Here is a 26,295-nt window from a genome sequence, read left to right as displayed (position 1 = left end):
TTATCCTATAACCTGCATGTCTCCAGAAAAATTTGACAGAAGTAGAATACCTTCCTCTGCATGTTGCTCTTTGTGAGTTGAAGAGGTTGATGACTTTTTGAGAATGAAAGACAGATCCTGAATATAAACCACCTAGACCTGTTGCATCATCCTTTACGAGAGGCCCCAGATGCCAAAAGATCAATCAGTCAACTTTCAGGATGGAACCAACTAGCTGTGATAGGACAAGAGCATGTGGCTCAACCCCAGTTTCAACATCCACATGCTGGAGCTGACGTGAAGAGGAAGTTATCAACGCTCACACCAAAACTAGGGTCCTCAGCATGCTGGAGGAGGTACGACACATTTTATTAGCTTCTTCGTACCTTAAAACCAGCTTATGCCCTCAAAGACTCACCCAACCCACCTAAACAATGCCCTAAGTAACTAAGCAGTCATGGTACCTGCCTGAGAAACTCACAATCTGGAGGTTGGCTGATGTTATCAGAGTTTTCCTATGCCTTCGGGGATCACAAAAACCTTAAGCCAGAAGATTAAGGCACTGGGAGAAGGGGGAACAGGAGGTGAATGGCAAACGTACTTCCTGAGGAACCCGCCTTGTCCTCATTCTATGACTGGTTTAGTCACTGACAGCCCGACTCCACCCAAATCCTCACGGAGACCTGACCGAGCTCAGGAGTACCCTAGCTCCTGATAAGCCCCTCTCTACTAACACCCCCACATACAAATAACAACAAGCTTCTTCTTTCCTATTTTGAAATTGAAATGATTGCCCACTGGAGGGTGCTGTATGTATATATTGTAAAAGCTTTAATATTGATACTCATTAAAAAATTGGGAACTACCTAAAAGGCTTTAAAATGATGTAGAAGACTGCATCATGCAATCATAAAAAAAATGATATTCACAAAGAATTTTTAATGACTTGGCAAAATGATACCAATATAACATTAAAGTTGTTTAGGTAGGCCACTGACTATTAAAAAAAATCTGATCTCAAATTATTTTTAAAATATAATTAAGAAAAAGACTAGAAGAAAATATAATAAGATATTATTATAGAAGGTTTTATGGGTAACTGAACTGTACTGTTTTTAAATTAAAAATAAATAACAAAATGAGATAATATATGTAAAGTATATAGAGATATAGTATATAGGTAGCACCATGTTAGTTTTTTATACACCGTACGACACAAATATAACAGTTATTTCTAAAATAAGTTAAAATAATGGCTGGGTGCGGTGGTTCACACCTGTAATCCTAGCACTCTGGGAGGCTGAAGCGGGAGGATTGCTTGAGCTCAGGAGTTCGAGACCAGCCTGAGCAAGAGCAAGACCCTGTCTCTACTAAAAATAGAAAAAAATTATATGGACAGCTAAAAATATATAGAGAAAAATTAGCTGGGCATGGTGGCACATGCCTGTAGTCCCAGCTACTCGGGAGGCTGAGGCGGAAGGATTGCTTAAGCCAAGGAGTTTGAGGTTGCTGTGAGCTAGGCTGACGCCACGGCACTCTAGCCCGGGCAACAGAGTGAGACTCTGTCTCAAAAAATAAATAAATAAATAAAATAAAATAAAATAATGACAGCTTATAGATACATGGTTCTATAGAGTTTTTAAAAAAACTCTTGCAAATATATTACTGATTATTTTATCATTATAATAATATACCAGATATACTAGATGAAGTACAATAATTGTTTTTATTAAACAAAGAAGAAGAAAAAGAATTTCAAACAAGCAAGTATCAAGATGTAAAAAGTTTTTAAGGAAGTTAAAAATTTAAGAAAACTGTTCAAGATCCAATGAGCAAATTATAAAGTAAAACTCTAGTCTCCACACTTCTTCTGGAGCTTACAAGACAAACAAGCAACAAAAAAATACAAGAACAGAAAAAAAAATCATGTATATCTCCCCCCATACAACAAATTCCAAGCCAGTTTTAAATTAACGTTCTAAATAATGAAACAGCAATGAGCGCATCTTCCATTTGTAAGTCACAGGCTTTAAACAAGTTCTCAGAACATGTCAGTTTTGTCCCATTTAATAGTCCTCTTACCTCCATAGAGCCATAAGCCTAGGATGATCACTACAACGAAACCCAGAAAAATGGAGGCGATGACCATCCACAGTTTACACTTTCCAAACAAATTCTTATTACAGGAGCTCCAGGCGCTTTCCCTGTTAGCCTAGAAGGCAGAGGAAGATCGTGAGGTAGTCATTTGGTTTCAACAGACATTCTGAATATCTACTAGGGGCTAGGAAGGCTGCAGGATCCTGACCTCAGGGGGCTATACTCTACTGCATCCAGTTTACAAAAGATACATGAGGGCAGAATGGAACCTCACAAAGAAGTTAGCAAGAAAATGCTCTGGGGGCTCTGAGGTGGAGAGGACAGGCAGAATTGGGAAAGATGGATTTTTGAAGGCATTCCAAACCCAGGAAAGAGCAAGCACAGTGTTGATTCATAATGGAACTGGCCAACAGACTAGTCTGATGATCGGAATGTGAGTGTCAGATGCAAGTAAGGAAAGGCAAGATTAGAGAAAGTGAAAGGTTGGGGCATACTTGGGAGGGTTCTGATTGCTTCCAGAACAGTTTGGACTTAATTTGGTGTACACTGGTGACCTGCTGAAGGTTTTGGAACATAAGAGGAGAGTTGAAAATTAGGAGAAAAATGATGTGTAGTTTGGATTTGACGCACCAAGAAAAAGCTACAAGGCTACTGCTGTGGTCCGGATTCTATGTTAAAAAGGCCAGAGAAGGGAAATGAAGGGAGAGATGCAAGAAACAGCAGAAAATATTGCTGCAAATGGTGCAGTGAGGCAGAGAGAGGGGTCAAAGAAAACAATTACAACCTCTATGGTTTATCCAGCACCAGCGTCATTTCACTTAATCCCAACAGCCCTTCAAGGTGTGCATTGGCCCATTTCAAATACACAGTTCAGGGGGATTAGCCAGGACTAATCCCTGCTGTGAGTCACTGCAAAACTCCTCAACTCTCCCTTTTGTCCACAGCCTCCTGGCAGCACTATGTGGAGCTCCAGGTTATGAGAGTTAGGAGGGGCCTGCACCTGCCCCTAATGGTCCCGTCACTCTTCTTCTACTTCCGCCTGCACCAAGAGGTAATTCCTAACGGAGACCATGGGAAACAATGGACTATGATGGGGGGAAATGTCTCTGTATCCGACATACCTGGATTCCAATCTGAGGGATACCACTTAAAGGCAGGGTGATTTTATATACAAGCTACTGAAACTCACAGGCCCCAATGTTCTCAACTTTAAAATATAGAAATACTAAATCTAGCTCACGGGGCTGTTGCAGAAACTAGAGATAATAGTAACAAAGCATCCGCTAACAGCTCAACAAATATTAGGAGCTGGACCCAGGGGAGCAATCACTTCTCGGTCATTACTCAGAGTGTCCACCTGTCCCACAGCGCAGCAGCAGACACTTGAGGAGACACTCTTGAACTGACACCTTGCTCACTTTCTCTCCCATTCTTATTTTGCTGGTAACCACTAGAAAAGGAAACTGTTAGTCCACATTCGGGTTACCACGCCTGGATGCACATCAGAGTCACCTGGAGAGAATTTTAACCACACATACCTCGGCCCCACCGGCACCTAGGGTGTGGACCACGTTGTAGGGGAGGTGGGAGCAGGCCCTGGCTTGTAACTTTAAACCTTCCAAAGTGAATCAACTGCTTTACCAGGGTTGAGACCCCTGGTCTGAAGCTTCCCACCCTTCAGGGGCCAGGTCAAATCCCTCCCGTTTGTGGACACCTCCCTTCTCACCAGCCCTCAGTGATATCTCCCAGCTCATGGGCCATCCACATAGCTCATCTGCTGCTGCCACTGACTGCCCTGTCTGGTTTCATGTTCAGATACAAACAGATACTGGCCTTATCTTCCTAGGCAAATTGAAACCACATCCAGGGAGGGATGGGTCTTAAACTTCCTTGTTCTTAGATTCCACACTCTTGCCCCCTACATATAACTGACATTTAATGTGTGTTGCTTAGTTGTAGAGGACTCCAAAAATTTTAAGAATGTACTTTGAGAAATCCTGGAGGAAGGGTCGAACCTTGGAGCCCCTAAGTGCACTCTACACTGGCTCTGGGCCCAGCCTGTCACTGTGCGAGGAGAGCAATAAAGGCCCTGGGGCTCAGGAGTGCAGGGATAGGGCCGCCTCCCACCCCTATGCAAAGACTGCAGAACTGCTCCAAAGCCACCAAAGCCAAGGGTTTAATAAGACAAATGGGGAAAAAAGTCCCAGTACAAGGAATCTTTAATTTCTCAGGGGACAGAAACATATACCCCACTTACAGAGCTCCTGGGACCAACAGATGATGTGCTGTTTTCAGTCCTTATACGAAAGGCAGCTGAGACCATAAAGATTAGCACAAAAGTACATGACCTGGAGTCTCAAACAAGCCACAGAATAATTGTCAGTGCACCTCCCTGGTCTTTTGTGTCCTCACTTGGGCTGTTCCTTCGAGATCATAAATTAGGGCTCTAGTGGCTTAAAAAGACCACTAATTACTCTGTGACTTCCTAGAGGAACTCAGCTCAAAATGACACAGCGTTCGTCTGCAGGGAATGCCTCTTCTTGTCCAGCCCAAGGCTGCCATCCTACACTGCCCTTCACTGACCTGTCCTCAGCACTAAAACCAAGGCCACTGACCACTCACTGTCCTTTGCATGACTAATCTTCATAGACTTTAAGTCATTATAAAACGGTCTGTCAGCTACTCCCAACTAAACAACAGAGCATACAGTGCTTCTCAGCTGTCTGCAGGTTAGAAATCAACTGAGGAATAGTGCTTTTTAGATGTGCTCCCAGGAGGTTCCAATGTGACCTGAGAGCAAAGAACCTCTGCTATAGTAGGTGTCTGCTACCTGTGCTGTCTGAGCCTCCTCTCAAAACTGGATCACGAAGACACACTGCCTCCTTCACTGGCTTCTTCATTCTCTCTTGCCCAGGTTCTAGGTTGTGAGGAGAGGCCACAGACAGGTTCTTTTGCAAGGCACCTTCCAGAGATCTTTGCAAACTGCACCTTACATTCTATGATTGCATTATACGGCTCAAGAATTTTCATGGCTTTTGTCTGAACATTCCCCCAATACTCACATCTCTCTTCAGGTAAAAGTCTAAATACAGGACACAGAATCCTGTAACAATGGCAGGACTATCTATCTCTTCAATCCAAAAAGCTTTCCTTCTCGTTGGCTCAATCAGGAGCAGATATTATACAGATAAGGGAAAAATTTCTTAGCACATAGAAAAATCTGTTCTTTATAATCTTCATGGTGGGATTTAATCCACCTGTTGTTTGATCCAAGCACAAAAGACCCAGTTGATTCTTGTCCTGGACTGAATAACATATAGCAATGGGCTAATTTTTAACTAGCCCATTCAAATAAGTTTTGCCTGCCTCAAAACCAGCAATTTACTGGTTTATTATTATTCTAATGATGCTGCCATCACTTAAAATGTCTCTAGGACTTCTATGTGAAAACTGGGTCAGAGCCCGTGTAATGAACCATAAAAGAAAACCGGTCTCACTTTATTATCCATAATTTCTTTTTCACTTTTGACCCAATGATATTGCCATGTTTACAGCGATGGCAGGCAAAGTGGAGCTCAGTGGCTTACATGCCTTTCTCGGAACCCCCTCACCTGGATCAAGAAAGGGAAAGCAGTTCTCTCTACTGCCTTTGTACACTCACTCGGCCCAGCTCTTCCAAATAGGTAGATACCCACAATACGAGATGTCTTCTTCTCAATGATCCCACACCCTACTCCTCACTCATCTACCCACTCACCCATCCACCTGCAACTCCCTCGTCATTCCAGATGTGACACTCAACTGCTATTTCACTTAAATTACCTAATTATAAATTACCTAACTTACAGAAATTAATAATATATAATTTATAATTTAGGCAACCATAAATCTGTTGATAGATAAAATAGATCAGCAGAAACAGCATAGGTTTGAGACCTAAAAAAACTGAGTTTAAGCTTCAGAGGCACCACTGAGTGAACTTGAGCATTTCAGTCGCTCCTCTGAGCCTGTTTCTTCCCTCCGTTCCTCCATCTGACAAATCAGAATACTGACACCTTCCTCTTGAGTTTTTTGTGATACTCAAATGCATTTGAGTATCACAAGTGTTGTCACATGACAGGTATAAAACATATGGTTAATGAAAATGCATAGACTTACACTACATTTCAAAATTGGAACTCTTGACACACAGTTTGAGACCTACACACAAAATTCTTAAGTGTTTTTATCTTGTGTTTGTGCTAGCCAATATTTTTAATGACCCTACTGAGGATTGAATTCTGATCTTTTTTCTCCTGCCCAGATTCCTTTCTAAGAGGCCTGATGAGCCATGCTTAGAAACAATAAAATCTCATTAAATGAGTTTTTATTAACCTAATATAAGGTGGTTACGTTCCAACCTGATTCCAGTGTAGCAGCACAGGACAGATAGAAAACCCCCTTCTCTTAATTCCACTCCAGCGGACCCTCATCTTAAGTATTCCTTTCTACCAACTCCAGGTCTTTAGACAAAGCTTAACTCTTTCAACCAGTTGTCACCTAAAGAATCCCTAAAACCCACCTATGCCTTGTAAGCCCCTGCTTCACAATGTCCCACCTTTTCAGGCCAAACCAATGTATACCTTCCATGTATTGATTTATGGTTTTACCTGTAATTCCTGTCTCCATGAATGTATAAAACCAAACTGTAACCCAACCACCTCAGGCACGTTTTCTCAAGACCTCTTGAGACCATCATGCACACATTCAGCTCAGAATAAACCTCTTTAAATTATTTTACAGAGTTTGAGCTTTCCATCAACACTATACTGACTTTTCAAATTGAAATATCTTATTCTATTGAACCAAAAAAAATGATTAATACACTAGTGGATGAGTTTTTTTCTCTTTTTTGAAATTTTTCCTGTTCCAGTGTTTCCACAATGCCCTCCCAGTATTCATGGAGCCCTCCACTGTCACTTCTCCTGTCACTGATGATAGCTTTCCCACTCAGTGACCCCCAAGGCTAACATACAAGGAAGTCTACGATATCTGTATATACCTAACAAGGAAGTCATTAGAACATGAAAGAGCAATCTCTACAGGACAGGTGCTAACAATTATAAAATGCTGATACCCTACATGGATTTGGCATGTTCTACTCCTCAACTGTTTTCAAGAAGGCATTCCCAGGGCCTGGCACATTACACTACCCCCATGGACAACCTTGCCCCTGGGACACACTTTTTAGTTGTAATGCTGTCACCAGATCTCTGGATTCAGTCCCAAACTATGGAGTCTTTGGGGTGTCCGGGTCTATCTAATGTGAGGCAAGTATTCCCAGTTCCCATTCCTAGACAGTTTCTCAAGGATCCACAGGGCAAGTCCACAGTCATGGCCACTTGCACTTGCGATCAGAACATCTTTGTTCAAACTTCATTCTTTTGTGGTGTTCCTGTTTAATTCAAAGGTAAGGTACCAAATTACTCTCCAGAGTACCTATAAAAACAGACTTTTACAGTATTTCCAGGAATCAATGCAGAGCAAAAGCAACACTTTCAACATCTGAATTTACTGCTTATCCCTAAAATCAACAGCTGGGCAGCCAAAAAGTTGGGGGTGAAGGAGAGGGTCCTAGGAAGATCACACTGGAACTTTATATATATGTGTGAATTCTGTGTACCCAGCAAACCTCAAGCCAATGTTGGAGGTTAATCAGAAGGTGGATGGTCTGGAATTCAAAGCTCTCATGTTTTACAAGCATTTGCTAGGAGTGAATAATGTTCAATCAGAAAAGAGCTCAGCCTAAACATCACCAGAGACTTCCTTAGGGAATGAGAGGGGCAAAAGCAGATGGGGCATAGTCTAGTCCTTTGAGGCAGGAACTTTGAAAGTTATTTCCCTTCCACTGAACAGGGCACGCTCACATCCCACCCCTCGCCACTCCTACCCCCTCTTGTTCTTGCTGCTCTCTTCCCTCTCCCCTCTCCCCTCTCTTCCTGCAGAATAAGATATTTGGCCAGGCTGGGAGAAGACAGAAAGTGTCTGGAGGATGGTGAGCCTGGATGGGGGATGGGGGATGAGGTGAGGGGGGGAGGAGGAGGGAGAGGGGGTGGAAGTGGCCAGGCAGTGAAGGTAAGAGGGAGGCAGAAGAGATTCTGATGAAAGGACACTCAATCTATCATTCTCCTTCTCCCTACTTGAAAAAGAAAAAAACTAAATTAAAAGTTACGTTAAGTATTTAACAAAAAAAAAACAAAACAAAAACACCTCTATCCCTGGGGATTTTCTCTCGGTGAAGAGAGGCGCGGCCACACCTCACCACCAGGATTCCTGAAGTGTCACAGGGGTCGGAGAGGTCGGTGGGGCCCGAGGGCGGGGGCGGGTTGCTGGGGCCCAAAGTCATCCCTTTCGCTCCGCTCCGTCCAGAATATTCGAGCACTCACCAGCGAGGCTCTGCTCCGTGCCGCCCGGAAGCCTGGCTGGAAACCTGAAACTGCGGGTGCCAGGCCCCTGTACTGCTGTCGCGCCGCGGGGACCTTACCTGGGCTGGGCAGGGGCCGTCGGCCGCACGAGTGGCCTGGACGGCTCCATTGAGAGGCGTCTGCTCGTCCGGCTGCCCCTCGAGCACCGAGAGCTCCAGCTCCTCTCCTGGCGGCGGGGGCCTGGCCCCTTCCATGGGCCGGCAGAGAAGGTCGGAGCGGCTGGGCTGGGAGGCCCCACGCACCTGAGGGTGCAGAGTCCGAGGTGCCTCCCTGGCCCGCACTCCACCCACCAGGCGGGGCGGCCCGCAGACCTCGGGCGGCGGGAGGGGAGGGGAGGGGAGGGGCGGGCGCACGGCGGGCACCGAGGCCTCCTGCCGGGCAGAGCAGCTTAGGCTGTGCCCTGCCGTGGGCTCCGAGCGGAGGAGGGCTGTTTTTCTGGTTTGTTCAGGGCGCTGCCTGCTATGCCTTTCCCTGTTCGAGCAGATACAACCCATCTGAGCTTAGAACCTGCTTGGGTTAGGGTCGTGGTAAGGAAAGGATGGGCCTGGCAGCACTGTCCCACGGAAGAAAGTCTGCATTCTTCCCTTAAGAGCTGTTGCTTACTGGGGTTTGCCCCAGTCCTCACTGTCTAGCAAAAAAGTTCATTCATTGAATCAACAAATAAGCAGGAAGCATCTACTGCGTACCAGGCATGTGCTACGTTCTGGGCATATGAAGATGAATAATACACACGAACGCACTTCCTCTTACAAGTCCGGAGTCAGGCACAGAGACAGTGCTGGGTGGCGTGGGGAGACCGCTGACCCTAGAACCAGGCTACCTGGGTTATTCCCTACTCAGCAGGTTCCTAACTTAGAGACCTCTGGCTTCATTTCTCTGTGCCAGAGTGTCTCCCCGTGGAAAGCTGGCATAATGTGAGTGCCCCCTAATGTATCTGTTGCCAACATTAAGAGCTGATGTAAGTAAATCACCCAGAACAGTGACTGACACATAGTAAACACTCATAAATGCCAGCTACTATTATTTATCTTTGGGGGAGGGGCCACAGACACACACCCTCCATCTGCACATGTATACACAAACACCATTCTCCTTGACTCCCTATCCATAGTTCAGAACTTTTGGTTTCCTGAGCCTGGAATGATGTTTGTTAAACACAGTATGTGTTGGTCCAAAGGCCTCACCTCTCAAGCTTCTGTTCAGAGCAGCCTTGCTTCCTGCTTCTCACACTTTCCACAGCACACACACATTAAGGCCAGTTTGGGGCATTGACAGGAAGCATATAAATAATCTCCTCTTCAGAAGATGATGACTTGAGTCCAAAAGTCTGGCACCCTTGATGCCTAGTGTTGAGACACTGCCTAGAGAGCCTGTCTCCGGTTGTCTGCTGTCTGCTATCAGATCATCTGAACTTCACACTCCATCTACCTGCTGATGGGGGTCGTGCTAACTGCAGTGACTCAGGGGCTTGTCTGCAGGGACTTTTGCTCTCTCTGCTCTAACAAGCAGGTCCTGCGGGCATGCGGGATCCAGGCTGCATTCTCGGCTGGGATTTTGGAAGAGGATTTTTAACTAAGGAGCAAGGGTTAAGGCAATCAACAGGGAATGCTGAGGCACCCAGACGACAGCAATAGCAGGAAGCTGTTAGCACCCCTAGGCCTAAAAAGAACTAGGGACTGATTAGGGACTGCAGTCACGGAAGGGGTAGGGTCAGGGTGGGAGGCAGGGGTGGTTCCTGACAGGATCTGTAGTCTCAAAAAGATGCAAACCTGACCAGAAGCATGGCAACCTCTCAAACCCCTGACCCCAACCCCGCATCCTCACCCAGGGCCCAGACAACTTTCCTCCTGGCTGCCTGATTAGATTGCAGGAGCTCAGTCTCAATGGGAGATTCCCTCTCATGTCAGATGGATTGTGGCTGTCTTCCAAGCCTAGTTTCTCCATGCACACATACCTAAAATCTGCTTCACTTGCCCAGAGAATTAAAAAGCAACTGTTCCTGTCACACTCTCTGAAACACACATCCTAAAGCCTTTTGAGTACTGTAAAGCAAGGTGTATGTATTCTCTAATCTAGACTTGGATACATTTCCAAAATTCCATATGCCTAACCCTTGTCCCTAGGGTACCATAGAAGGAGCATAGATTTTTAAAGTAAGCAAAACCAGGATCAAATTTAGACACTCATTGTCTGTGTGTTCTTGGGCAAGTTGTTTAATGTCTATGAGATTCTTTCCTCATAAAATGATTCTTACCCAGCAGAGTGAGGAGAATAAAGTAATTAAAGTGAAGCATTTATTCCTGTTCCTGAAAAATAGAAAGGTCTCAGTAAATGCTTCCTTACTTTCTATGACTGTATCTTTGTAACTAATACCCACCCACCTCCAATCCTTAGCACCCAGCACTAACCCTTGATTCAATATGTTTTCTTTTGATGTTGATTTTTCTTCCTGTCCTGTCATATTTTCCTGATCACTGGCACTTACCGATACCTCCCAAAATTACTGCAACATGTTCCTCTTTCTGGTAACTGCAAATTTCTTAATCTCCAGACAGCTGACCTAGAATGCAGATGAGAGTCCCAACCACTACCTGAGGACTTTTTTATCCTGCTTGTTTGACTCCAAGCTAAGGATTCAGAATGAGTTAGAAAGAAGTGTTTCCCCTGGAGGTACAACCAGTTTTAGATTAAACAATTTTTGATGAAAACTAAACATTTGTGAATGAGGAACCATACTCTACCTAGATGTGTTTTTGCAATTTCTTCAGAATTTACTTCTATAAGGGTAGCTTTTTAAAGTGTACTATTATCTCACGAATAGTTCTGTTTAGTATAATTTAAAATTACTACTGGCACGATTGCTTTAGTTTTTTTAAAGAGTCAAATTTAAATAATGTTTGAAAATTAAAACATAATTCTTGTCAAGACTTGCTAACCAATATAAGATTTTCAATTTTGATTTTCTCATTATATTAATAGTAATTGCTCTTCTTTCTTCATCTCCTTTAAGAGCAAATAATTTTCCCAATGATTACCATATAAACCAAAAAATAAAGTAACATCATCAAAGTGATATTACCAATGTACCAAAGCATCTCATTACTTTCAAATAGGTCTGTGTCTCTTGAAAAGACAGCACTTTGTACCTGTATGTTGTCAAAAGGCAAGCAGTACTACATCAGCAGTTGGGCCAGCCATCAGGCTAAGCAAGCAAAAAACAACTGAGAAATGGTTGGTTTGTGGTGTTTCATTTTGCAGTTTTCAAAGCACTGTGAAAGAGGGCATGAGTCCCTACAGATTCTTGCCAATAACATAGCAAACAAAATGCTCCTGTCTTGGTTTATGGAGGCCATTCCACACTGCAAACAAAACCACTGTTGGAGTTTGCCTCAATTCACACCTTTGTGAGAATGAAGGAGATATTCCCACATTACTCAGGTTCTACAGGCATCTTGGCATGAAATATCCAAGTGAGTTAGGTTGATGTTTCTCAACCTTTTCCCTACCCAGTTCTGCTGAGGAACGTGGTACACTCACATTAGTGCCAGCAAGGTTCTATAGTGGTATGCATACGTGTGGTTTCAAAACACCCATCCCTAACAAATCTGACAGATCATGCTAGCTCTCCATGAAAGTAATGGTTCATGATATTACTTTAGGTTTCTTCCATCTCTGATCCCCTAATTGAGAATACAGACTCACGAAAAGGTTTTTGAGTGTTTCGTGAATAGCAATTCTATGCCTTAGAAATGACCACGAAGTGAAAAATATATTTCACCTCATACATAGGTCACAGCCATACCAGGCAAAATAAACCTGGATTATAAGAACTATCAGCCTAATTTGATCTTTTATACAGTGAATTCCACACTTAAGTCCCTCCTGTAAATTAAGTGGTACACTTGGCCCTCTGAATTATACTATCCTGGCCGGGCGTGGTGGCTCACGCCTGTAATCCTAGCACTCTGGGAGGCCGAGGTGGGCGGATCGTTTGAGCTCAGGAGTTCGAGACCAGCCTGAGCAAGAGCGAGATCCCATCTCTACTAAAAATAGAAAGAAATTATATGGACAGCTAAAAATATATATAGAAAAAATTAGCTGGGCATGGTGGCACATGCCTGTAGTCCCAGCTACTCGGGAGGCTGAGACAGGAGGATCACTTGAGCTCAGGAGTTTGAGGTTGCTGTGAGCTAGGCTGATGCCACAGCACTCACTCTAGCCTGGGCAACAGTGAGACTCTGTCTCAAAAAAAAAAAAAAAAAAAAAAAAGAATTATACTATCCTATAGCCAAAGATTTCATTAAGATGTTTTATTCTCAATCTGAGGGAAACAGTCTTTTAGCAAATCAAAATATGTTCTGTGAACTAGAAAATATTCATTGTGTCAGGGAAATCATACTCAAATTTCAGTGTTTTTATCTGGCCTAAGTGATGACACCTTTTGCTCTCTCTCTCTTTTTGCTATTGCATTAAGATTCTCTGAGGTTCTTTGCATTGTTCTGGATACTACTTAATATTAGTGTTGCTATTACTCCTTTGATTTTTTCCAGGGAAAACAAATAATATTCTTTTTTCTGCTGTTTTCATCTGTTTGGTGGTACTGTTAACTCTGGCTCCTGTTAATGAAAAGATTATTCTGAGATCGAGTGTGAAATCCTCTAAATCAAGACAAAATAAATCATGAACTAGGATGTATTGAGAGTGTGCTGTAGGTTTACAACTATGCAAGGTATTGTAAGGCCCTGAAAATAAAAGAAAGTCTTGGCCACTGGGGTTTTATAAAAGAACCCAAAACCAGATCATGATAATATTTCTGAAAAATTTCCCTTTCACTACAATCATACAAAAATGTCTTTGCCTTTTCACTGCTGACCAGCATTACCACAATTTCTTTGAATTTCATATATGTGCTTTCAATCCAACTACCATGGTGCTTCATTCTACATTTAGTAATTGTTGGTAACTATCAGTTTTGCTGGTTGGTTGATCAATTTCTCTGTATCCAACATTACGAGGTACCATGGTTAAAGAAGATCCATTATAATATAGTGAGACAAAATTGGATTGGAAAGCAATAATATAGGTACTTCCTCTATCAAAAAATGAGTTTTGGGCCGGGCGCGGTGGCTCACGCCTGTAATCCTAGCACTCTGGGAGGCCGAGGCGGGTGGATCGCTCGAGGTCAGGAGTTCGAGACCAGCTCTGAGCAAGAGCGAGACCCCGTCTCTACTAAAAATAGAAAGAAATTATATGGACAACTAAAAACATATATAGAAAAAATTAGCCGGGCATGGTGGCGCATGCCTGTAGTCCCAGCTACTCGGGAGGCTGAGGCAGTAGGATCGCTTAAGCCCAGGAGTTTGAGGTTGCTGTGAGCTAGGCTGATGCCATGGCACTCACTCTAGCCCGGGCAACAGAGCGAGACTCTGACTCAAAAAAAAAAAAAAAAAAAAAAAAAAAAAAAAAAAAAAAATGAGTTTTGCTTTATTTGCATTTGTTAAGGAGATATTTTTGTACACTTAATTTCATGAGAATGCTGAAGTCAGGTATGGTTTTTACTGGAATTTTTTATTTCAATAAATCAAATTTGCCTAAATCCTTATAAGCATCTGCACCTTAAATAGGAACATAAAATAAAGTAAGGACATCTCTCTTATTTCTTATTTTATTTTAGAGGCTTGGTTCGTGACATTACTTTAGGTTTCTTCCATGTCTGGATCAATGACCTTTTGACACCAAAGAATAAATATACCAATATCCTCAGGGAAATTTTTTTATGGAATACACATTAATCTCTCTGTCTTTCAATAAATACTAAATGTGTACACTCTAACATTTCCAGTTGAAAATAATCCAGTGATTTATTTTATCGCATTCTTTTTAAAGAATCTATTTTTAACAAATCACAGTTAAAAATACAGCTGGTACAATTACAGAAGAGAAGGGACATATTTATGAATCCAAGGAACAAAGTTTGACACCCTTGTGTAAACACCAGGAAAGTTTGGTCTTCCACATCCATGGCCCCAGCTAACAATGCCAGTCAAAATCCATTTTCCATCACTTTTTCTTCGGCAAGATAAAGGTCCACCTGAATCTCCCTACACAGAAAGATAAGGTAAGTATGAAGTACGTTTGTCCCATGATCAGAAATTTTATCATTTTTTTTTTTTTTTTTTTTTTTTTTTTTGAGACAGAGTCTCACTCTGTTGCCCAGGCTAGAGTGAGTGCCGTGGCGTCAGCCTAGCTCACAGCAACCTCAAACTCCTGAGCTCAAGCGATCCTCCTGTCTCAGCCTCCCGAGTAGCTGGGACTACAGGCATGCACCACCATGCCCGGCTAATTTTTTTTCTATATATATTTTTAGCTGTCCATATAATTTCTTTCTATTTTTAGTAGAGATGGGGTCTCGCTCTTGCTCAGGCTGGTCTCGAACTTCTGAGCTCAAACGATCCGCCCACCTCGGCCTCCCAGAGTGCTAGGATTACAGGCGTGAGCCACCACGCCCGGCCAGAAATTTTATCATTAATATGTCTAACAGACTGTGTTCAAAAGTCCAATTCTGACATGTTTTTGCTTGGCTAATCACTATGCAGTCTGGGAAGTGTCCAGAAATAATGTGAAACTTCTAATGTCATTTTAGAATTATTCTTCCTTTAATCACAAATCTGCATTCATTTTAAGAAACCTGATTCTTTGGGCAAAAAATAATATTAGAGTATTCTGGCAAGAAAAAAGACCTCTCACCCTCAAATAAAGAAAAAACCTCAGTAGTGGTAGTAGAACTACTAGTAGTGGTAGAAGTAATAATAATAAGGGCTAACATTTATTTAGTGCTAGATATATGCCCAGCTTATTGGGGGTCATTCAATGCTCACAACCACCTTATGAGGCATAGTTCTGTTTACTGTTTGGTGATCACGCATTGCCCATCTCTATCAATTGGACTCTCAGGGTTAGAGAAACATCGCAAAGGTCAAAGGTCAACCAAAAGGTGACCACCAATTTTACCGCTATCATGGGGCCTACCCAGAGGCCTGCATGCAAGTACTCTCTATCACCTCTCCCACTCCTCTTCTCTTTCCCCCAGCCTGTGCTTCAAAGAGTGAGTGAGTATTAATAAAACCCTTGCCGCTAAGGAAATAGGTAGCAATCCTGAAACACAGCATGCATGTGTGTTTCTGTATCACTTTCCTTTCTAGTTCTGGTTCTAAGACAATCATGGCAGAATGATGAACGCTGACCTCATCCTCTAAATGCTGGAGGAGAATACATCAGGACTAGAAAACTGAGTTCTATAGAACCAGTTCTTTCAACACCTCTCCCTGATCTTAGGCAAGTGGATTACAATTAATATCTGGGTAACTCAGATAAGTTAAGGGCAATTCCTGCCCTAGATATTTCCCAGTGTTATAGACATTAAATAGCAAAGCATTTATGGAAAGCACATGTTAGGCAAGGAAAACGTATGATGACTTACTTTGCAGGCATCTCTCTTGCCTGACATTACACCCGCACAGAGCATCCTCGAAGTGATGATCCCATAGGTGGAAACACAGAGGCTTTGATCAATAAGCTCTACCTCTGCTTGCTGCAGGACAGGGGAGCCTTTATTGTCTGGAAAACGCATCAGAAGTAGAAGTTATGGTAATGGTAATGACTACACTTATTCAGGGTTTCATTTGAACAATTAACTCACATTATCTCCCTTTATCCTCATAGCAATTCTTTGAGGTAAATTCTACTATTTTCCCCATTTTGCTGATGAAAAAATGGAAGCTTAAAGCCCTTGCCCAGTGGCACACAGCTAGCAAGTAATAGCAGAATTCCAACCCAAGGTCTGACTCAATCACTGGGCCGCTCTGCCACACTCCTCACCATGTCCTTCTTGCTTTCTGTAGGATGGTGAGTCAGCAACAGTTATCAGCAATATTTACCATTCAGGAGGGCGCCTTAAATGGAGCAGCATAACTAGTAAACAGAAGTCTCCAAGGAACCATAAAAACTTAGCAGTTTGGATATTGCCCTTTCACTTCCTTTCTAACCTGCCTGGCAAAGATGTTTCAGAAAAATACACACACACACACACACGCACACACACACTCATGCTTATAAAGAAAAATCTTCTGATAAGTTGGCTGGGTAGACACTTTCCTCTGGTGATACATGATCATTGAATTAAAGCACCGAGCACAGCAACCTATTAAGGCTGTAAGTGTTCAAATGGTTAGCTTGAGACCTCAGTGGACCCATACTGGTAGTGAGTATTATTACTACAGTAACTAAATGACAGCAGCGAGCATTTGAGAAGCTGCCCACAGTGAATCTTTAGAGAATGATAAAGAGAGGCTGAAAGGTAAGGTGCATGAATTACAGACACTGTATCTGTCCTAAGCCCTTGGAAAGGACTGCAAAGGAATCTGAGGTGACTGGAAGACCAAGGGAAAGTATTAGCACTAACCTTTGGGGAGACATTCACAGGCTTTGGATTTGTCCCTTCAGTATATACTCAGAAACATCCATGAATCCTGGACCATGGAAAACCTTGGCAGGGCAGATGTAGGGGCTTCCCTACTATACAGCCTGACCTTTGCGCATATTGAAAAAGATGTCCCCTCTAGGTGGAGGAATTATAAAAACGCATGGCCTCTGTGTGGACCAATTCTAGGCAGGTCTAACCCCCAGGCCTGAATCTGTAGTCTGGGGAGCTAAGGGCAGCCTGGAGTTCAGCTCCCACTCCCATCCCTTGGCCGGTGGCCCTGGTGCAGGACATGCCCACATAATCTTCCAGACAGTTGTCTATGAGCTGGCACAGTGGGATGTGCATGTGTGTGTCCTCTCTGTCTTAAAAATGAATCACTTTGGATAGAAGGAAACAAAAAATAAGGCAGAATTGTTCTTCTATAGGGGCAAACCTAGCTAACTCATTAGAGTTTGAAAAGGGCCCATACTATCTAGTCGATCCTGACTGGCTCATACATCCTCCTCTCCTGCTTTATGAGGTGGGCCCTGTTTCTTTTGGAGCAGGTAGAGAGCATTATAAAACAGGGATAACAAAACCCTCCTCCAATCCAACCTTTCAGAGTTCTCAGGAGGCTTGAAGAGATGATATACACAAACCCTCTCTATGGACCCCAAAGCACTACAGCAACACAAGTTATCCTCCTGTGCAGGTAAAGGCATGACCGTTCATTCACACACACCTGCTTCGTGCCTTCGCCCCCAACCAGTGACCCAGCACTTCTCTCCTCTGCGCACTTTCTGGCCGGCGGGAGGAACACATATTGGCTGAATGAGCTGCTTCAGGGCCTCAGGCCAGGCAGTACTGAGCTGTAGCAGAGCAATGTCATAGTCAAAGGTCTGACTGTTATAGTACTCGTGGACCACAATTCTTCTCACCGGCGAGACAAACTTGGCGTTTCCCTGGGCATACATCCCGAGGTGGGCAGTCCATGGTGTGGGGTCTGACAGCCTGGTAGAAAAGGAAATAAGCACAAAGTTGGTAGCTTGAAGAACCGTGTGTGCTTTGGAAACAAGCACTCCAGAGACAGATGAGGGCTGAGAAAGGAAGGCCTGCCTTTCAGTGTCTTGTCACAGCCACTGGCTCTGTCCAGAGAGGTGGCAAGAAGCACAACTCTGAGCCTCCCTTGTCTCTTTAGCAAAACCAGAGATGAAATAAGCTGTGGTAAGGGTGGTGAGCCATAGCTATGTTCCAGAAAGTTCCCTCAACAACATCCTAAGGAAATGCTTGAAAATTTTCTTGCCACTGGTATTTCATGAACCGCACCCAGGTCAAGAATGTTGGTAAATAGAATTAGTTGCATTCTTCCTATTCATGCTGAAAATGGCATTTGATGGAGACAGACAGACCCAGTAAGGTGGGGGTCTGGGGATCCTACTATCAAATCCAAATTATTTGAATACCAAGAGAGATTAGGAATCAAAGTGTTATAAGCAGGAATTTAATGAAATTACTTCTTGCAAACTACCAGAAGCTTTAAAGATCACTGCTCTAATCGCTCAAGTGGGCACCAACAGCCCCTCCCCCATCAGTCCTTCCAAAATCCTTCTTCCTTTTTTAAATTCTCTTTTATTTCAGCATATTATGGGGGTAAAAATGTTTAGGTTACGTACGTTGCCCTTGCCCCACCCGAGTCAGAGCTTCAAGCGTGTCCATCCCCCAGATGGTGCGCACTGTACCCATTATGTGTGTATATACCCGTCCTCTCCTGCACCCTCCCATCTGCCCAACACCCGACAAATGTTACTACTATATATGTGTACTTAAGTGTTGATCAGTTAAAATCAATCTGATGGTGAGTACATGTGGTTCTTATTTTTCCATTCTTGGGATACTTCACTTAGTAGAATGGGTTCCAGCTCTATCCGGGATAATACAAGAGGTGCTAGATTGCCATTGTTTTGTGGCTGCATAGAACTCCATGGTATACATACACCACATTTTATTAATCCACTCATGTATTGATGGGCACTTGAGTTGTTTCCACATCTTTGCAATTGTGAATTGTGCTGCTATAAACATTCGAGTGCAGATGTCTTTTGTATAGAATGTCTTTTGTTCTTTTGGGTAGATGCCCAGTAATGAGATTGCTGGAGCAAATGGTAGATCTACTTATATCTCTTTGAGATATCTCCATAATGCTTTCCACTAGGTTGCACTAGTCTGCAGTTCCATCAGCAGTGTATGAGTGTTCCTGTCTCTCCTCATCCACGCCAACATTTATTGTTTTGGGACTTTTTGATAAAAGCCATTCTCACTGGAGTTAAGTGATATCTCATTGTGGTTTTGATTTGCATTTCCCTGATGATTAGAGATGTTGAGCATTTTTTCATACGTTTGTTGGCCAGTAGTCTATCTTCTTTTGAAAAGTTTCTGTTCATGTCCTTTGCCCGCTTTTTGATAGGTTGTTTGATTTTTTTCTTGCTGATTTTCCTGAGTTCTATATAGATTCTAGTTATCAGCCCTTTATCAGATGTATAACATGTGAATATTTTCTCCCATTCTCTAGTTTGTCTGTTTGCTCTCATGATAATTTCTTTGGCTGTGCCCAAGCTTTTTAATTTGATAAGATCCCATTTATTTATTTTTGTTGTTGCTGTGATTGGCTTTGGGGTCTTCTTCATAAATTCATTGCCTAGGCCAATGTCTATACGAGTTTTGCCAACATTTAGTCCTTCCAGAATCCTAATCTTGCACAAGTCAGAGAGGGGCTTGTAGTCTCCATGTGAGAATTCCATCTCCACCAGTGTAGCAGTGGGGGTGAAGAGAATGTGGAAGCCCAAAGAGTGTGGTCTTAGCTGAGGTCTCATGAGTGGCTCTGCAGACCCAAAGGAATATTAAGGCTAGCACATTATTTGGAGCAGTTTCACAGCATAAAACAATAATGATCAAACCGATGTGAAGCTATTTTAGTAATTAACATAAATCTTATCATTTCCAGAGGAAGCAAAAACTAAAATTGTACAACTTCCCTAAAATACTCTACTTAGAAGGAGAAATGAATAACATGTTTGTTTTTTTTTTTTTACCTAAGATCCAGTAGATTACAAATAAGTTTAAATTTTAAGTGAGTCTATTTTCTAAGCTTTCCTTTCACCCTTAGATGAAAGAGTATCTCTCCCATAATAATCCCATTGGTAAAGACGGAAAGAGCCCTTCCAAAGTGAGTCCTAATGGACCCTTCCAGGATTCCCCTCCTACTTTGAAAAGAGCTCCCCAGACTCCAGCCATTTTCCAATGCCTGTTGTTCCCCTGCATTCTGCACACATTTTTATAGGTTTGCTCCCTCTGACTTGAAAGCTCTATATTATTTTCTCACCCTTAGTAAAAGCCTATTCATTCTTGATGTTTCCTTTGTGTTCTTTTTTCTTTATATCAATAATACCCCCCCAAAAAAAAAAAATGTCTGGCACACAATTGGTACCCAGAAAAAGAAAAATACTGAATTGATTGAACATCTCCAGCAGGGAGCTTTTTCCCACAACTTGAGGGCAGCTGTATGGACTGTGATCAGAGAGTGCCTCTTGAGAGTGAGGACTGTGATGGCCTACCTGTTTCCATGGAAGCAGTGCGCCGCAGAGAGAAGCCACTCTCTGGAGATGACTGAGGCTCCGCAGTAGGCAGATCCAACAAAGTGGAGGCTGACTTGCCACGGCCAAGCCCCCTCCAGGGTGTCTGTGCCCCCGATGATGCGGTGAAGGGTGGAGGAACTCCTGCTGCAGCCTTTAGTAGAGGAAAGGGCATGTGATTTGAGGGTAGACAAGGAAGAAAAACTGGAAATTAAGTCAGGTTTAGTGCTGGCTGGGAACAAACTCACTGGGTAAGCAAATTGAAATTCCTTGCTTATCTAGAGGAGAGAAAATATGTGGGTCTGTCTGAAGTACCAAGACACCAGCTCCCCCTTCCTGAAACATGCCCTGACACAGAGTCTACACAATAATGCATGTGAGGGGAGGAGGGGACTTATAGTAAGAGCTAGACTGATACAAACAGCAGTCTGTGGAATTAGGTTGTTAGGTAGAGAAGGAACTCTATGTTCCAAATATAACAGAAGTGAGACTGTCTTTGAAGTTGTGCTGATGTGAAAGAAAGCATTTGGGAGTGAATTTGTAAGTCCAAGACAAATGAAAACCTACTAAGAAAAACTAGTTATCAGAGCAATTTTCCAGCGTAAATAGTATTGGCAGGCCGGGCGCGGTGGCTCACGTCTGTAATTCTAGCACTCTGGGAGGCCGAGGTGGGAGGATTGCTTGAGCTCAGGAGTTTGAGACCAGCTTGAGCAAGAGTGAGACCCTGTCTCTACTAAAAATAGAAAGAAATTAGCCAAACAACTGAAAATAGAAAAAATTAGCTGGGCATAGTGGCACGTGCCTGTAGTCTCAGCTATCCAGAAGGCTGAGGCAGGAGGATCGCTTTAGCCCAGGAGTTTGAGGTTGCTGTGAGCTGGGCTGACGCCACCACATTCTAGCCCAGGCAAGACAGTGAGACTCTGCCTCAAAAAAAAAAAAAAATAGTATTGGTAAAAAGATATAATTAACATGTAGCCACATGGCCAATTAGAGAGCCTCACAACTAATAGGAACATATGCCAGATTAATTATTGGGTCTTAGCTAAAGAAAAAATCAGCACTTGATACTGTTCATAACCTAAGGCATTACTAACAAAGTCCATCCACTGGAAATAGTTCCAGTAACTATTTCTTTTCTCGTGGTTTTTTATTTAAGATCTTCTCCCTTGATTAGATTTACTGCAAAGTGAATGCTCTCAGTATAAAAATCTAGTGCATTAATGCTGTTTTCAAGAAAACAGAATCCACTCTAGAGTTTTTAGTTCTGAGAAACAATTTCAGACTCATTCACCAATATTTACTATTCTTCCTTGGGCCTGTGGCAACCTCTGCCAGGGGAATTATACAAGCAGGGAATGAAAATGAAAGAAAACAAACAGGTAAAGGGAAGAGGGAATACAGGAATCGGAATGATTCTGTACTCACTGCAGCCTTCTTCATCACTTCCGTCCGGACAATCCACTGTCCCATCACATTTTGCATTTTGTTTCCTAAAGCAAATGTCATTGTCACACTTAAAAGTTCTGTTGTTGCACGGAATACCTAAAAATGAACAAAAGAAGAAACAGTTTCTCCTAGCCAGAAACAGAGTTGAGTGAATGACACTGAACTCTGCAAAGGATGGTTTAACCATAGGATTGGTTTTGCTGCTCTGGGGAAATGGCAGAGAGAAACGAAGCAACCCCACAGTGACCTGTTCCTTCACCTAAACAGAAGACAGGTGGGGAGGCACATCTGTTGAGGATCAATCCAACCGCCTCTCCTTTCTTCCACTGTAGGTGACATACAAAGGAGTTGGCCACATCAGTGGCTTTAGGCTGTAACCTCTTTGCCTATTACCCTGTCTTATTCTCCAAGAAAGTTTTTGAGCAAAAATCACAGCCACACTCAGTCCTTTTATATTAGGGAGGAAAATGGACAGATTTGTGAATTATAGCACATTTGTTCACAACCAATGGGAGGTTTGTGTTTCTGCAAGGGCAAGAATAGAACGTGTCCCATCCCAGTATCTGGCAAGTTTCTCTATATCAAGTCCTCAGTATCTTACCATCTTGAGCAGCATTAAAAGGAAGTAAGCAATCAAAATCTGCCAGTATTCACATATGAACACACACACACACACACACACACGTGCACGCACGCATGCACGCACGCACAATCCACCCCATTTAGAGTGACCACCTGTCTCAATTTGTCTGCGACTAAAAAGGTTCCCAAAACAAGGGACTTTCAGTGCTAAAACTGGGAAAGTTCCAGGAAAACTGGGTCAAGTTGATTGTCCTAACCCAGCAGAGGTATTTTGATTCATCAGATGAGTTTCATAGGAAGAACAGCAGAGTGCACAGGACCCTTCCTACTTTGAGTGCAGTTCTGCTCATCCCGGCCATCCTCACAGTCCCTGAAGCCATCGCAGACCAGAGGGCCGTGCTGCCTCGAGGAGCTGGCATTGCAGGCAGGCTTAAGGCTCACTAGAATGAGAAAAGAAAGCTCATGAGCCTGAGACATCAGCTGGGTCCCTGATGACCAGAAGAACCCTTCAAAAGGCGCAAATCATTCAGATGACTTAAATAAAATAAAAGGCATTTTTCCTTAAAACCGGCACTTCTATGAGGAAAACCAGATGTTTAAACTTTGGTGTAGTTCTTAGCACTTATTGGATCCAATTTTTGCTTTTGTATAAATGTGTTGAACTCTGGTGGCTTATTTGTTTAATTACAATTAAATTTATCATGAGTAATTTAAGGAAAATAAAAATAATAAGCTGTTATCTAAATTGAACTTGTCTACCCTTCTAAACAAAGGAGTGTCCTGACACTGAGGCTTTTGTCTTATTCATCTCTTTACCTCAAGACTCTGACCAAATAGTAGGTGCTCACTAAAGGTTTGTTGAATGAATTAATGAATGTGAGATCTTAGATAGACTTGTGGTCTGTGTGTAAAGAAAACTCTTTAAAATTATTTTATTCTGAGAGATCCATTCTCAGAATAAATCTATCATATTCTTCTTCTTTGGAATATTTTCATGAATTGCCTTTACATCAATGACAGGCATAGTATATTGGCAACCATATTTAGAAGGTATCATTCCTTAGACATTTTAGACATTTCTGGTTTTTCAAAAAGTTATTAGTGTTTTATCTACTGTTTTTTTCAGAGGTATCTCTTGTGAGGAGCAGAAGGGAGAACATTACTGCCCTGAAATAGTTCCTTGAGTCTCCAAAGGTATTCTCCTAGAGAATAGCTCCAAAAAAATGGCACAATGAGAAATAATGATCACCAAAAAAATAGTTCTTATTATAAAATAACAGTAATTATTTTTGTTTGGAGCATCAGAGCAGAGAATAATAATGTAAAAAACCCCCAAAACTTCAGTTACTAGATAATGGTCAGTATTTATTTTCTTAAGAAATAGAAGACTCTATACATTTAAATGGTCAGTGAACCATAAGTTAAGAGGACTTTTTTGTTTTTGTTTTGTTTAGTCAATAAAAACAGAAGGTATAGAGTCATCGATTATTTTTCATTAGTATAATTTTTCACAAATAGCATATTAGCTCTTACAGTATATTTACTGTAATATTTCCCAAAGGATATGGAAAAGATTAAATATCATCACCATCGTAATTGTGTTTGAATTAAACCCCCTGGACCTTTAGGAGAAAGTATTGCCGGTGGTGTCACAGTGTCCAGTGAATTGTCCTTCCTACATGGCTCCCTGACACTAGAGATAGATTCAGGAAGGTGATTCAAACAGTTATGAAAAACCAAGATTGAGATTCTCCACTCAGAATAAGAATATCCAGTACCCCACGCTTTTGTCATTATCAATGTGATGTCAGTGCAAACTGTACAGGCTTTTTAAAAGCAACAAAACTTTCTCTTTCATTTACAAACAACAGTGGGACTCCATAAATGAGCATGCTGAAAGAGTTTATTTCTGAGCTTCTCTCTGAGATATGTGCTTTCAAAGAGGATTGTTGTGTTTAAGATTCTGGTGGATAGGCCGGGCGCGGTGGCTCACGCCTGTAATCCTAGCACTCTGGGAGGCCGAGGCGGGTGGATCGCTCAAGGTCAGGAGTTCGAGACCAGCCTGAGCGAGACCCCGTCTCTACTAAAAATAGAAAGACATTATATGGACAACTAAAAATCTATATAGAAAAAATTAGCCGGGCATGGTGGCGCATGCCTGTAGTCCCAGCTACTCGGGAGGCTGAGGTAGTAGGATCGCTTAAGCCGAGGAGTCTGAGGTTGCTGTGAGCTAAGCTGACGCCACGGCACTCACTCTAGCCTGGGCAACAAAGTGAGACTCTGTCTCAACAAAAAAAAAAAAAAAAGATTGTGGTGGATTAATTTCTTAGCCACAGATCTTCACTCCCTGTGGTAGCATTTTGTACCCCACCCTTGCCATGGCCCTAAGGTGTGCAGAGTAAACTTCCCTGTGCCTTGACTTTTCTGTGCAACTTGCTTTGACCAGGGGAATATGATACAATACGGTGTGCCAGTTCCAAGCCCAGGCCTTAAGAGGAACCACGTTTGTGCTCACCCCCCCCTTTGCTTCTGCCACTACCATGACTAGCCCATTGGCCCACTGAGCTAAAGAGCCATAAAGAGTAGACCTGATCCTGACCTGGGAAGAACCAAGCCCAAGAGGACCCAGCACTTGAAGCAGGGCCACCCACCTGAGCTCAGCCTAGATCAGTCATATCGCAGACAACCCATGGACGCATGATAGAGAATAACTGTTGTAAGCCACTGAGTTCCGGAGGTAGTGGGGTATGCAGGGAAAGATAACAACCACAAAGACCAAGGATACACAGCAGCAGCAATGGCGCTGTGAAGTTGCCTGTTCATAAGAAAGTCACATGAAAAGCTTGAGTACCCACCACAGAAAAGTTCATCACTTTCATCAAAGCAGTCGTTTATGCCGTCACAGCGCTGGGCCTGAGGGACACACAAACCGGAGGAGCATCTGAAAGATCCGACAGGGCAGGCTACAGGCAATACAAAATAGAAAACCTTGGGTGGGCCCCTGACAATCACCAGACCACACTAGCAAAGAAACAGGAAGTGTTCAGTGGTAGGGAGTTGAAACGGTAGCGGTGGTAATTATAACATCACATCAAGGCTGTTGGAATTGCAAGACAAAAATACGGAAATTAGAAGAGCAGACAAGAAAGCAATCCACCAGAAGCTCTGAGTGAACATTGCATCCAGGCCATATGCACAAGAAAACTTTTACTAACTCCAGGGCCTTGACTTGGCTCGATGGCTTTATCATATACTTGAAAAATGTGAAAGTTGGAAGATTTCAAGGGTCCAGCATGCTTAATGTGGGGTCTTTAGACTCCCCCAGGGAATTACAAATGGACTTCTGTTGTCTCTGAATCCTCTGTGATCAGATGCCTTGTTCTGTGTATCTTTAATTACATTTTCAAGTAGTCTCTGTTCCAAAACATATTAGTCACCACTGATCGTATCACGTTGGACCTAAAGAGATTAGTGACTGGCCTCACGACTCCAGACTCCTGCCTCCTACCTCCTACCCCCTTGTCCATCATTCTTTCCACTTCAACCAGGCTGCTCATCAATGATTCATTCCCTGCCTGATCTTGCATCATTAATCCTGAGTTTGTTGTTAAATATTAGAGAACTAATAAATCTCCCC

General features: G+C 42.8%; 2 protein-coding genes across 3 annotated transcripts in view; both read right to left on the bottom strand.

The window, feature by feature from the left end:
* C7H3orf52 (chromosome 7 C3orf52 homolog) overlaps nucleotides 1–8,753 on the bottom strand; it is a 28,374-nt gene extending 19,621 nt beyond the window's left edge. The window contains exons 1-2 of the mRNA XM_069472596.1: nucleotides 8,600–8,753; nucleotides 2,062–2,191 (exon numbers count right to left, since the gene is read on the bottom strand). Coding sequence (XP_069328697.1) covers nucleotides 2,062–2,191; nucleotides 8,600–8,734 — 265 coding nt within the window. The 5' untranslated portion in view covers nucleotides 8,735–8,753. The remainder of the gene's footprint in view (nucleotides 1–2,061; nucleotides 2,192–8,599) is intronic.
* A 5,717-nt stretch (nucleotides 8,754–14,470) lies between these two features.
* Nucleotides 14,471–26,295, bottom strand: part of TMPRSS7 (transmembrane serine protease 7) — a 35,611-nt gene continuing 23,786 nt past the window's right edge. For both annotated transcript variants that reach the window (XM_069472594.1, XM_069472595.1), the window contains 7 exons: nucleotides 25,514–25,621; nucleotides 22,988–23,098; nucleotides 22,056–22,172; nucleotides 20,613–20,784; nucleotides 17,744–18,012; nucleotides 16,021–16,157; nucleotides 14,471–14,641 (listed from right to left, as the gene is read on the bottom strand). In XM_069472594.1, coding sequence (XP_069328695.1) covers nucleotides 14,471–14,641; nucleotides 16,021–16,157; nucleotides 17,744–18,012; nucleotides 20,613–20,784; nucleotides 22,056–22,172; nucleotides 22,988–23,098; nucleotides 25,514–25,621 — 1,085 coding nt within the window. The remainder of the gene's footprint in view (nucleotides 14,642–16,020; nucleotides 16,158–17,743; nucleotides 18,013–20,612; nucleotides 20,785–22,055; nucleotides 22,173–22,987; nucleotides 23,099–25,513; nucleotides 25,622–26,295) is intronic.

Source organism: Eulemur rufifrons, chromosome 7, assembly GCF_041146395.1.
Source record: "Eulemur rufifrons isolate Redbay chromosome 7, OSU_ERuf_1, whole genome shotgun sequence".
NCBI classification, from domain to species: Eukaryota; Metazoa; Chordata; class Mammalia; order Primates; family Lemuridae; genus Eulemur; species Eulemur rufifrons.
This window is presented reverse-complemented; position numbering and strand designations above follow the sequence as displayed.